The 13223-nt window shown below is 47.3% G+C and overlaps 1 protein-coding gene across 2 annotated transcripts in view; it reads left to right on the forward strand.

Moving 5' to 3' along the window:
* Window positions 1–13223, forward strand: part of MYLK (myosin light chain kinase) — a 190026-nt gene that overhangs the window by 84385 nt on the left and 92418 nt on the right. For both annotated transcript variants that reach the window (XM_047790591.1, XM_047790599.1), the window contains exon 11: window positions 12457–12594. In XM_047790591.1, coding sequence (XP_047646547.1) covers window positions 12457–12594 — 138 coding nt within the window. The remainder of the gene's footprint in view (window positions 1–12456; window positions 12595–13223) is intronic.

Genomic DNA, 13223 nt, shown 5'->3' on the forward strand with positions numbered 1-13223 from the left:
AGGAGAAAGTTTTTTACTCTCACGGAGTCTCTCTCATTGCTTTGTCTTCCTTGCCAGATTGGAAGCTCCCTGCAGGTAGGGACCGTGTCATATTCATTGTTGCATGTTGCATGGGGCCTGTTATGTGAGCGTGTGTTCAGTGAATGAATGAAAGAGAAACAGAGGCATGTGTGTCCTCGGTAGCATGGAGGGTGGCCCCCTCCACCTCCTTCCACGTCTGGGGGCTCAAGGCTCACGGGACTGAGCCGAAAACCCGCAGACTACCTCTCAAGAGCCCCCCAATAAACATTCCTTCTTTCCTCCTCCCACGCTAGGAAAAATGTCCCCAACAGTTAACCAGGCCTCCTGACCCAGGACAGAGCCTGAAGGATGATAAATCTAAATTCCTGCAGAACCCAGGAATTTAAGAAGGTCTTGAAGTAGAGTGTATTTCAGTGTATTTGCACTGAGTCATCAGTGCGGGGGCTTCCTTAGGCTAGAATATCTTCATTTATCTGCCCCTGGAGTATCTTTGTCAAGGCTAAAATTCTTAAGTGACTAGATTTATTAACCTGCTAATTGTTCCCTGTTTGACTTCGTGTCTTAGCCTAATGGTTTGTTTGTTTAATTGAAGGCCTTCTGCGCCATTTAAAGGCACCTAAGGACATAAAATGTGGGTAAGTTAAAACAAAGGCAAACCAAAATGTGATTTTTCTGAAAGAAAAAATGAAACTTAGTGAGTATATTTATTAGAGTATTTGTTTTGATAATGAGCCCCTAATGAAAACAGCAGGCACCAGGGAAGTTAGCCAAGTTAGGGAAATGAAAGCATCAGTAGAAACCCAACTGGTTTTCAGATGAGTGACGGGCCCTCTGTGGGGCAGCTTTGGGCACTGAAAGCCTCCCTCCGTTTTGACTGGAGGACACTGGCGGGTGCTTTGGACACTATGCAGTCTGTCCAGTTGGTGTCAAGTATGGACCTTCCCCTCCATGAGTTTAAAAACACTGAAAATATTTTTAAGTTTTCCTGAAGTATAGTTAATTTACAAGGTTGCAATAATTTCTGCTGTGCAACAAAGTGATCCAGGCATGCGTATCCATTCTCTTTCAGATTCTTTTCCCATATAGATTATCGCAGAATACTGGGTAGAGTTCTCTGTGCTATACAGCAGGTCCCTGTTGGCCAGTCATTCCGTATACCTCAGTGTGCATATATCATCAGTCCCAAAGCCCCAGTCCATCCCTTCTACCCCCCAACCTGTCCCCTTTGATAACCATAAATTTTTCAAAGTCTTTGAGTCTGATTCTATTCTGCACATAAGTTCATTTGTATCCTTTTTCAGATTCCACATTTAGATGATATCATGTGATGTTTGTCTTTCACCATCTAACTTCACTCAGTATAATAGTTTCTAGGTCCATCCATGTTGCTGCAAATGGCATTATTTTGTCCTTTTTTATGGCTGAGTAATAGTCCATTGTATATATGTACCACATCTTTATCCACTCCGCTCTCAATGGACATTTAGGTTGCTTCCATGTCTTGGCTATTGAAAATAGTGCTGCTGTGAACATTGGGGAGCATGCATCTTTTCAAAGTATGGTTTTCTCTGGATATATGCCTGGGAGTAGGATTGCTAGATCATATAGTAGTTCTATTTTTAGTTTTTTGGGAAACCTCCATACTGTTCCCCATAGTGGTTGCATCAGCTTACATTCCCACCCTCTCCAGCATTTATTATGTGTAGACTTTTTGATGATGGCCATTCTGGCAGTGTAATAGGGTTCCCTTTTCTCCACACCCTCTCCAGCATTTATTATGTGTAGACTTTTAGATGATGGCCATTCTGGCTGGAGTAAGGTGGTACCTTGTAGTGGTTTTGATTTGCATTTCTCTACTTAGTGATGTTGAGCGTCTTTTCATGTGTCTTTTGGCCATCCGTATGTCTTTGGAGAAATATCTATTTAGATCTTTTGCCCATTTTTTTAAATTGTGTTGTTTGTTTTTAAAACACTAAAAATATTTTTAAGACTTATATTAAAGAGAACTTTTTTTTATTTTTCTTTTTAGGGCCACACCTGTGCCATACAGAAGTTCCCAGGACAAGGGTCCAAACAGAGCTGCATCTGCAGACCTAAGGCAACACCACCTTCAAGCCATATCTGCAACCTGAGCCACATCCGTGACCTATGCCACAGCTTACAGCAACACTGAATCGTTAACCTATTGAGCGAGGCCAAGGATCGAACCCACATCTTCATGGACACAATGTCAGGTTCTTAACCCACTGAGCCACAATGGGAACGTCTAAAGAGAAATTTATTGAAAGAGAAAGATAAACATGAGTTTTACCTTGTCTTTTTTGTCTGTTTTTTAAGAACCTTGGTCCACTTCCAACATCTGTCCATAGTCTTCTAAATTCTAGGATAGGCCAGCAAAGAAATGTTAACTTACTTTATAACCAGTATTTTAGTTGGATGTAAGTCGATACAGCAGAAATGGTGTTGTGGCCACATGGGCCCTTCCTGTCACAGAAGGACTCCCGAGTATATGTTTCTGTGTTTATGTCCACGTCGTGAAAGCGGAGCCTCGTTTTACTCCCTGGACAGTGGGAGCTGTGTCACTGTCGACTTCTTCAGCCGTGGCAGGTCACCTCTGGCATCAATCTTCTCAGAGTCCTTGGTCAGGAATGCGGTCCAGAATTACAGCTTTGTGTTCCTAATGGCAAAATGCAATCCAGGCTTTGACAGTGTGGTGGAGAGTGTGGTTTCCAGACACGCCTGTGGAGGGAACATGGGCTGGTTTGGATGGTAAACCTTTGGGTTTAGAGTTTGATTACACCTTCTGAGGCAGCAAGAAGGTGGTGGTGGCAATGATTCCTACTTGCCATCCGGAAACCCTATCATTACTGGTTGGAGATTTGGGGATAAGTCCTAAGTCATTATTTCCTTCCATTCTTTTCCTTTCCACTTCTTCCCATTTGCTTCTTAGGTTCTAGAGAAACCAATGGGGAGAAGAAAAGCCAAAAGAGAGAGCAAGACTCTGGATAGGATCTCTTTTTGTGCAGACTTTTTGCCAACTCTCCAAGTATGTTTCTGGAGTTGGGAGATGGACTTGCTGGAAGAGAATTCCCATGCACCCCTGGGGAGGGATTTACACACACTGTACATAAATGCCCTGCAGATGTGGGCAGGGGTGGCTGGGTGAAGGTCACCTTCCTTGATGAGCCTTCTAGAGTCAGCAGTCCTAGAACTTAGAAAGAGAGGAGGAGGCTGGACCGTGTTCCCTGGACCCTGCTGCATTGTGAGCACCAAATAAAGGAAGAAGGGAGGATTGTGCCTCCAGAAGTCCCTTTTGTTGGTGATTTACTGAATTTCCATGGTATCCCAGGGTTTGAGTGACTCACATTTGTTGTTGGAACGGTATTTTGCATTTTTATGACTAAGCAAAATAGCTCAGGTTCCAAGCTTAAGGAAAATCTTCAGTAGATCTGAGATAAAGGCAATTGTTTTCCATCCCCTTAACTATGCATCGTCAAGAGGTCTGAGTGTCTGTGCCTGAGAGGTGTTGGGGAGGTAATGCCGGGAAGTAGGGGAGGGCTGTTCCTTCCATCTTTTTTTTTTTTTTTTTTTTTGGTGACCACCTGTGGATCCAGGGGTGCTGGGGTCAGAGCAGGGAAGCTGCTGACAGACAGGGCCTGAGACTTTGACAGCAGGACTTAGTAAAAGGCTGTGACAGCAGTTGGCGGTGGTCTCTCTTAGCAGATGGTGGTCCCATCTTTAGATGGCAGGGTATTCCATACCAGCCTTCTATCTCTGTTTTATACTTGTGTCATCTGTTTAAACAGTTTAAAGGTAACATTCCGTAATTTTTATTTTAATCTGACACAAGTTTTGAATGAGCTGGGAGCCTGCTGAGGGCCATTTTCTGGCAAACTACTCAATGTATAAACGCGTGTGTTAAGTGCACATACAGATGCACAAACTTGAGGGTGCTTTAGAGAGCATCATGTTGGCTGGTAACAGTTGACAGGTGGGAGAAGTGCTTCTATGGAGAAATTCAGACTTGCTTTTCTTACTAAACCCATAGAAGGAAAAGAAGGTCACAAAAGGGAAGACCTGGAGAGTTATTGGAATCTAAACACTGAGATCACACCTGCCCTGCACAAAGGCTACAGTGGTTCTTAAATTCAAGCCCAGGAATTCCCATTATGGCTCAGTGGGTTAAGAACCCAACATTGTGTCCGTGAGGATAAGGGTACGATCCCTGACCTTGCTCAGTGGGTTAAGGATCTGGTGTTGCTGCAAGCTGTGGCATAGGTCACAGACAGGGATTGGATCCAGTGTTGCTGTGACTGTGGTGCAGGCTGATACCTGCAGCTCTGATTTGACCTCTAACCTGGGAACTTCTGTAGGCCACAGATGTGGATGTAGAAAGAAAGAAAAAAAAAATTCAAACCTAAGAGAAGACAAAGGCCTCCCTCACGTCTCCAGGGTTGAGAAATGGAGTTATACTGGTTATTGTATGAAAATAAATGGGAAAGATAAGCAGTAGCACCTGTCGTGTGGGTTCTTAACTCTCCCTAAATAAGAGCTTTTCAAAATCTAATATTGGGTTAATACCAGTTCATGTAAGTGTTTTAAACTGAGACCCCTATCAATTAGTGTTTTTAATGAGGAACGTTGTTTTGATGGACAAAATCCTAATTGGTTAGAAAGGCTGGGGGTTTTTTAATTTGATTCCCATAACAACTCCACTTTCCACTTTTGAATTCAGTCCACTTTATGGAGGAGGAAGACCAAGGCTCCGAGGACAGGTCAGCTCCCACATTAGCCCAGCTAAGAGGCAGCGGCTCTAGGCCTCCAGCTGCTGCAGCCCACGTGCTCTCTGCTTTACTGCTCTGAGCCCCTGGGAAGTCATTCGTTTGATGCTTTTGCTTCCCCAGAGCAAGAATCTTATGTTTACATTCATGACTAGGAACTATCTTCAAAAAGCATTTCTGATGAGTTAAATCAGAGCAAAAATGGCCAAGGAGGGACAACTTGGAGGGTCTGCACGGTCAGAAAGCTCTCTCTCTCTTTCTCCCTTGCTCTCTCTTCCCTTTTGCCTTCATCCTTCTCCCATATCCCTTCTCTCCCATCCTCTCTCTCCTCTCTCCTCTCACTCCTCAAGTCCTGCTGCAGCTGTAGACTATGTAGCATCGTTTTTACCACCTGTGGCATGTGGAGGTTCCCAGGCTAGGGGTCCAATCGGAGCTACAGCTTCCAGCCTACACCACAGCCACAGCAATGCAGGATCCGAGCTGTGTCTGCAGCCTATACCACAGCTCACGGCAACACCAGATCCTTTACCCACTGATCTTGGCCAGGGGTCGAACCCACAGCCTCGTGGTTCCTAGTCGGATTCATTTCTGCTGTGCCACGATGGAAACTCCCCATGAGCATGCTTAATCTGAGCTCTCGTCTTTCCCACTGGAGGACAAGCCTGGTCCTTTTCCTTTCTCTGAAAATGGACCAGAGCCCCTAGTACCTGGCTGCTCAGTTTATGGCAGACTGAGTCAGTGAGTGAGTGGCCAACTGACAAAGTACTAGAGCCACAGACACGTCTACTTCAGATCTTTAGTCCTGGGCTAGTAAATTGGGGCGGCTCAGTGAGTCCTGGATTCCTGAAGGAAGGAGCTGACTAGGCTTGGTCTCAGCAGAGCAGAGGAAGCACAGCTGCAGGGAAACCTGGGGTAGATTTAGTATGGCCCCATTTGAGCTGGGTAGCAAGTCTGTCACTGGGCCCCAGGGACCCCTCCCTTGCTATTGATGTACCAGGGCCTGTGCCTGCCCTCCCCAAACGAGGGAGGCTCAGGTTCCCTGTGGCACCGTGGCCACTGGGGGCCTCTCGCCTCAGACCCCGGCCCTCCTACCCTAGCTCAGACCAGGGCTGTGCCAGGTGACAGCTAAAGCACAACCGAAGAATCTCTAGGAGAACCAGTGACCCTGGGCACCGACACAAGCAATGACAGAAAGCTCCTAGGGGAATCTAGGTGACAGGAGACGGGGAACGTCCAGACCAGGACCCTGTTGGCCATGTCAGCACTCAGGCCAGGCCCGCTTCTTCCTCTGAGCCTCAAGTTCCAACGCTGTAAAATAAAGCCACGGTCTGCGTTCCTGGGGTGCTGAGAATAGCACTGAGAGCCGCGGACATTCCCTAGAATCCTTTAGAATCACCAAGTGCTGAACTTGGTAAGGAATTGTTACAATGTTGTCTCAGTGGCAGCCGAGACCTTTCAGATCTCTGCCTGACTAGCTGTGAAACCCCTGGTTTGGAAGACTTTTCTTATCCTGGGGATTGTCAGAATGAGTTTGCCCAACCGAAAAACAGGCAGTTGGATTAAGAAAGGTGCAGAGCATTTATCCTTGTGTTTATGATGTGCCAGATGTTCTTATAGCTGTTTTACAAGTGTTCTTTCTCTTACGCATCTGAAAACCCTGCAGTATCTGTCGTGCATTATACTGACGATGTATGCAGTACCCTTATTGCTATTGCATGACTGTCAGGAGTTGGCAATAACTGTGTTCTTATCAGCTTAGAGGAAACAACACCAAGGCTTAAGTGGGGGAACTTGCTTCAGCTCACAGGGTTTGAGCTTTGAGTTATGAGTTCACAATGCCTGTCTCCATCCGTGTCTTCTTATTTTATCAAGTCCGTGTAAGAGTGAACAGAAATTGACACACAGTCTGTCGGCCACAGATGAGCCAGAGTACGTCTTGTGGCTTTGGAATTAAATGAAATACACGTGTCCTGCCCTTTTCCTCTGGCTTCCCCTGCTCTGCCTCAGCTTTTCCCCCTTATCAAGGGCCTAGGGTGGGGTCAGCACAGGACATTTGTCCACATGGAGAGTTCGGCCTAGGTGCCCCTGGAGGTGGCTAGCTTCCGTGGAAGAGGCAGCTTCTGGAACAGCTTGGCCCTGCCATCAGGAGGCCTGGGTGTCAGCTCTGGGACCTTAGCAAGTTGTTTATGAGTGTGCCCTGGTCTCACTACCAGTAAAGTGGGGTGAGGGGGTTGGGACTGGGGTGTTGGGATTCAAGTGAGGGCTGCTGTCTCAAGTTGCCTAAAAGAAGCTGCTCGCCCCAAATCTACCGTCCTCACTGGCTCCCGAATCCCAGCACCAGCACAGAATGTGTTTGTAGCGCTTGTTTGCTCACCCCACGAAGGCACAGGGGCAATGGAATGCAGGGGATGGACGACTCAGCCACTGGCTGGCCCAAGTGACAGCTGCTCTGGTCCCTGTGATCCAAAACAGCAGGCCTGAGAACAGGTGCATCTGCACATTTATTCCCAGTCTCTTCTCTCTTCTCTCTGTTCTTGCTGTGGAGCCTCAGGAGGAAGGAACAGGGTCAGAGGCAACAGGCGCCTTTGGAAGTAAATGCCTGCCTGGGGCAGTTCGCACAGGTTCAGGCACTCTCCCTCATCCCTCTCCTGGAGGGAGGGCAGCAAAAGTTTGTTCTAAACTTACTTTAGATGTACTTTATATTTATCCATGAGATTTTTAAGCCACAAGTTTGTATTCCTAACAGTATTTTCCTTGGGTCACTTAAAAATGAGTCTGTCAGGGGAGTTCCCGTCGTGGCTCAGTGGTTGACGAATCTGACTAGGAACCTTGAGGATATGGGTTTGATCTCTGGCCTTGCTCAGTGGGTTAAGGATCCAGCATTGCTGTGAGCTGTGGTGTATGTCGCAGATGTGGCTTGGATCCCATGTTGCTATGGTTGTGGTATAGGCTGGAGGCTACAGCTCCGATTAAATCCCTAGCCTGGGAACTTCCATATGCTGCAGGTGCGGCCCTAGAAAAGAAAAAAAAAAAGTCTGCTTTGGAGTTTTGTGGCGCACTGGGTTAAGGACCCAGCGTTTTCACTGCTGTGGCTTGGGTAGCTGCTGTGGTACAGGTTTGATCCCTGGCCTGGTAACTCCTATATGCCATGGATGCGGGGAAAAAAAAAAAAAACCAATAATCCTGGGGTGAGGGCCCAGGCCCTGTTTGTTCTTTTTGGGGGGAGGGGGAGCACACTCACGGCATATGGAAGTTCCCAGTCTAGGGGTTGAATTGGAGCAGCCGTAGCTGCCTACCTATGCCACAGCAATGCCAGATCCAAGCCATGTCTACAACCTACACTGCACCTCATGGCAACACTGGATCCTTAACCCACTGAGCAAGGCCAGTGATGGAACCCACGTCCTCATGGTTACTAGTTGGGTACTTAACCCACTGAGCCATGGTGGGAACCCCCCTGTTTGTCCTTTTACTGCTGATAAACCCACCAGGTAATTGAGCCCAATGGGTAGGTGTGAGTCAGCTCCCATGCCAGCCTCACACACATGCCACCACTGATGACAGAGGGTCAGACAACGTTTTTTCGCCTTTCACCTTTTTAAAAACCCCAGGTTCTGTGATGATACTATTATTACCCTAAATACAGATAAGGAAGTCGAGCTGGAGAGAGACAGTGACCTGTCCACAACCAGGACCTGGCCTCAGATCCTACATTTCAGTGGCTTTCAGAGAACCACATGGGAGGCATGACCAGGTCAGGAAGCTGGGCCATAGGAAGACCCTGGTGTGGGGGCAGAGGAGTGGTTGTTGGCTCGAAGGAAAGGGAGCTGGGGTGTTTGATGTTCCCGCAGCACCTGCAATAAGGGCCTGTCTGCAAAGTGCTCTGAGAGACTGGGGACTCTGGCTGAGATAGCAGAGGAGGGAGCAGCAAGGGCTCAGGACAGGCAAAAACATTTTGTCCTCAAGCCTTCTCAATCTGTGCAACAGGAAATTCCTCAACTCTCCCGAGGCAGCCTGCTTTCCTGGCTACTGCAGCCCAGGCAGAGCAAGGCGATCTCTGCCTTTCCAATACCGGGTTCCCCAAGCGCATGCCCAGGGCCTTCTGTCAAGGCCAAGGCTGCCCTGTGGCCCCTCTGTCAAAGGCAGTGAGATGGAGGCCTGGGGCAGGATGGCTCTGAGAGCCCAGCCTCCGCTCCTGGGCCCTGCCGCCCCTCGCTCTCCAGCCCCATGCCCTTCACACGGCCCCCGCACTGGGGGAACTTGTCCCCTAGCCTCCCAGGTCATGCTCCGCAGTGGGCCATATTTTGCCCTCAGTGCCAGCAGATAACAACTGAGTGGCCAGTTTGGAGTCAGGCCTTTCCAGGTAGGAAAAGAGCAGCCTGGAAATGTATCCCACTGGCTGCAGGCCTCCTGGAAAAGATTTGCTGTGCGGCCCCTGCGCTAAGGACTCCAAATACGGCAGTCCCTCCCCCCAAATGCAGAGCCTAGCCTAGAGATACCATAGCCCTCTTGGTCCCCACCATGCCCTCACCCCCAAAGACAAAAACAAAAAAGCTAAATAAGAATGATGGCTGGTCAGAGCCACCTGGCCTACAGGACCAAGGGCACGGTCAGAGACAGGACAGCAGGGAGGCCTGTCCTGGTGGGAGACAGACCCCAGCCTGGCCTCCTTGCTGCCCCTCCCGCTTTGGCTCACGTGAGGCAGCTCAGAGCCCGGCTTGCAGAGGAGCCCAAGGATGAGGGAAAGCCAGCTTAACCCATCTCCCCAGAGAACAGAATGGGTGGCCAGCAGCCCTGAACCCAGAGAGCTGTTCTAGTTTTTGTCTGTGGCCAGCTGGTATAACCCCTCCCTCTACCAGAGAGCTCCCCCCACCCCCCAGTTTTTAGTGAAATGATCTGGCTACCGCACACTGCATATATACCTGTTTTTATATATCTTGGGTTTTATTTATTTTTTTATAGAATGATTTTTATGTTTTTCATTACAGCTGGTTTACAGTGTCCTGTCAATTTTCTGCTGTACAGCAAGGTGACCCATACATATATGTACCTTCTTTTTTCTTCTCACATTGTCAGGCTCCGTCATAAGTGGCTAGATATAGTTCCCAGTGCTACACAGCAGGATCTCATTGCTTATCTAAAATATACAAACAACTTATACAGCATGCTGCATATATTTATGGCATTTAATTTGAAACTTTCACCGACGAAACCATCACATGGTTTTAGGAAATGAACATCTCCATCACCCCCACATGCTTCCCTGAGCCCCTCTCCCCGACGACCTTCCTGTCACTGTAGTTTGCCTCTTCTAGACTTTTATTTTTTTTTATTTTTTTATTTTATTTTTTTTATTTTTTTGTCTTTTTGCTATTTCTTTGGGCTGCTCCCGCGGCATATGGAGGTTCCCAGTCTAGGGGTTGAATCAGAGCTGTAGCCACCAGCCTACGCCAGAGCCACAGCAACGTGAGATCCGAGCCGCGTCTGCAACCTACACCACAGCTCACGGCAACGCCGGATCGTTAACCCACTGAGCAAGGGCAGGATCGAACCGGCAACCTCATGGTTCCTAGTCGGATTCGTTAACCACTGCGCCATGACGGAAACTCCCTTTTTTTTTTTAATTTTTTTAATTTTATTTTTTTTATTTATTTATTTTTTTTAGACTTTTAGATAAAGGGAATCACCCAGTGTGCACTCTTTCTGTGCCTGGCTTCTCTCATTCGGTTAATTTTTGTGAGACTGTCCCTCTTGTGCCTGCCACTAGCGCTGAGTAATATTCCATAGGACAGATGCGTCATAATTTGTCTCGATTCATTTGTTGGTGGATATTTGGGTTGTTTCCAGTTTGGGGCTCTTAGGAACAAAGCTGCTATGAAGGTTTGTGTACACATCTCTACATGGACGTGTGCTTTCGTTTCTCGTGTGTAAATACCCAGGAGTAGAATGAATAGATCAGATGGTAAATACATGCTTAACTTTTTTTTTTTTTTTTGTCTTTTTAGGGCTGCACCCACAGTATATGGAGGTTCCCAGGCTAGGGGTCAAATTGGAGCTGTAGCCACTGGCCTACGCAATGTGGGATCTGAGCTGCGTCTGCAACCCACTCCACAGCTCACGGTAATGCCAGACCCTCAACCCACTGAGCAAGGCCAGGGATCGAACTCACCACCTCATGGTTCCTAGTCGGATTCGCCAGCAACTGCACCACGATGGGAACTCCATGTATGTTTAACTTTTTAAGAAGTTAAACTTAAAAGCCAAAATTTTCAGAAGGGTCTGTACTATTTTGCGCTCATGCCAGCACCATAGGAGCGTTCCAGTTGCTCCACATTCCTTCCCAGCACCCGTACTTAGGTGATCAGTCTTTCCTTTTAGTCATTTTAATGATGTAGTGTCTTTGACTTTTTCGAGGTGCTTAAAATCTCAGGAGACAGTAATGGAGTATCACACAACCCTAGAAAACAGTTTGAAAGCTCTCCCTTCTGTCTCACAAGAAACATCAAGGTAGACAGTCGGCCCTCTGTAGCCACAGGTCCTGCATCTATGGATTCAATCAACCGCGTATCGAAAATATTTGAGGAAGAAAAGGTCCAGAAAGTTTCAAAAAGCAAAACTTGAGGTGGCTGCACTGGCATCTATTTGCATAGTATTTACGTTGCACTAGATATTTTAAGTATTCTAAGAGACGAGTAAAGTATACAGGAGGAATATTTGGTTATATGCAAATATTACCCCACTTTATATAACAGACTTGAATGTCTGCGGATTTTGGTATCTGCAAGGGGTTCTGGTAACCAATTTGGGTTATATGCAAATATTACCCCACTTTATGTAACAGACTTGAGTGTCTGCGGATTTTGGTATCTGCAAAGGGTTCTGGTACCAATACCCTGCAGATCCCCAGGGACAACTGTATCATTAGATGAAAAGGCAAGCTGCCAATCACTGCTTATACTGTGCTATCATTTTTTTTAAGAGAAGAAAAATAAAAGAGTATGCCTATTTGCTTGAGTGTGTTATTTACATAGACTGTTGCTGGCAAGATGAATGAAAAACAGAAAATTGGTTGCATCTGGGGAGAGGCACTTGGTCAGAGGACAGGGGTAGAAGGGAGACTTACACATACTCTTTGTACCTTTTTGATTTTATGCCCTGTGAATGTATCACTTATTCAAAAGATTTGGAGTTCCCTGATGGCTCAACGGGTTAAGGATCTGGCATGGTCAGTGCTCTGGTGCAGGTTCAGTCCCTGACCTGGGAAGTTCTGCAAGACACAGGTGCAACCAAAAAATAAATAAATAAATAAATAGATAAATGTAAATTAAATTTAAGAAAAATAAAAACCTCTAAGATGCCAAGTATTTGTTCCTCATTGGAAGTTCTCCTGAAGAGGCAGAGCCTAGACAGGGCATGGCTCCACAGAGGCCTCATCCTTTCCCTGCTATAGGGCAGGAGCACTGTCATGCCAGGCAGGGAAATGGGCATACCTTGTTCCTAGGGATCTCCAGGGCTTCCCACACTCCTTACCTGGCAGCGGTCAGTTTCTGGTGGAAACTAGAGCCCTGACACATCCATGTGCAAAGTGGTCCTTTAGTCTGTGTCTCTGAAATGAATGAATGAAAGTTCACCCCACGTTCTGTTTGCCACACAGAAAAGAAGAGTGATGGGAAGAGTGAGTACCTCCTGCCCACTGCCCCCAGCAAGCCTGTGGCACCCATCTTCCTGCAGGGTCTCTCTGATCTCAGCGTCATGGATGGGAGCCAGGTCACCATGACAGTCCAGGTGTCAGGTCTGTTCCTGCATCCTTCTCCTCAGGGTAGATGTGAAAACAGGCTTGGTGGCAACATGGCATCACTTCCCGACATTCCGCTCAGAGCACGGATCCACCAGAAAATCAGCATGGGAAAGTCAGACCGTGGGCCCAAAGAAGTGGGTCCTCTTTCTGCTTTTCTGGGCAGGATTTTCTGGATTGAAAGTTGAGTGGTCCAGGGGAAGGGATTAATTGAAAACATAGCATGGCCAATATAGCTGGGAGATGAGAACACTGGTCTAAGACTAGGTGATGTGAGAACATCCCAACTCTCAGAAGAGAGTCTCAGTTGCTCTATTCAAATGTTAAGGTAAGAAGACGGAGCAGAGGGCCTTCTGAAACAGACAGGTGACAAGAGCATGGGATGAGCTGCCCAGTGTGAGATGTCACAGTCCTTGCTGGAGGCCAGCAAGAGAAGCCTGGGGAGTCTCCTGGCACAGACTTAGAGCCACAGGCTCGTGTTGGCCTCAGATGAGTCCCGCTGACAGCCTGGAGGTCCTCTCTGGTTCTTCAGTTCCTTTTGCTCTTAGGAACAGTAAAGATGAGCTGAGAGAGAACCCGTGGCTCACTCTCTTAGGGATCCTTGAGTAAATCCTCTGCTCCCACAG

The sequence above is a fragment of the Phacochoerus africanus genome, chromosome 1 (assembly GCF_016906955.1).
Source record: "Phacochoerus africanus isolate WHEZ1 chromosome 1, ROS_Pafr_v1, whole genome shotgun sequence".
Lineage (NCBI taxonomy): Eukaryota > Metazoa > Chordata > Mammalia > Artiodactyla > Suidae > Phacochoerus > Phacochoerus africanus.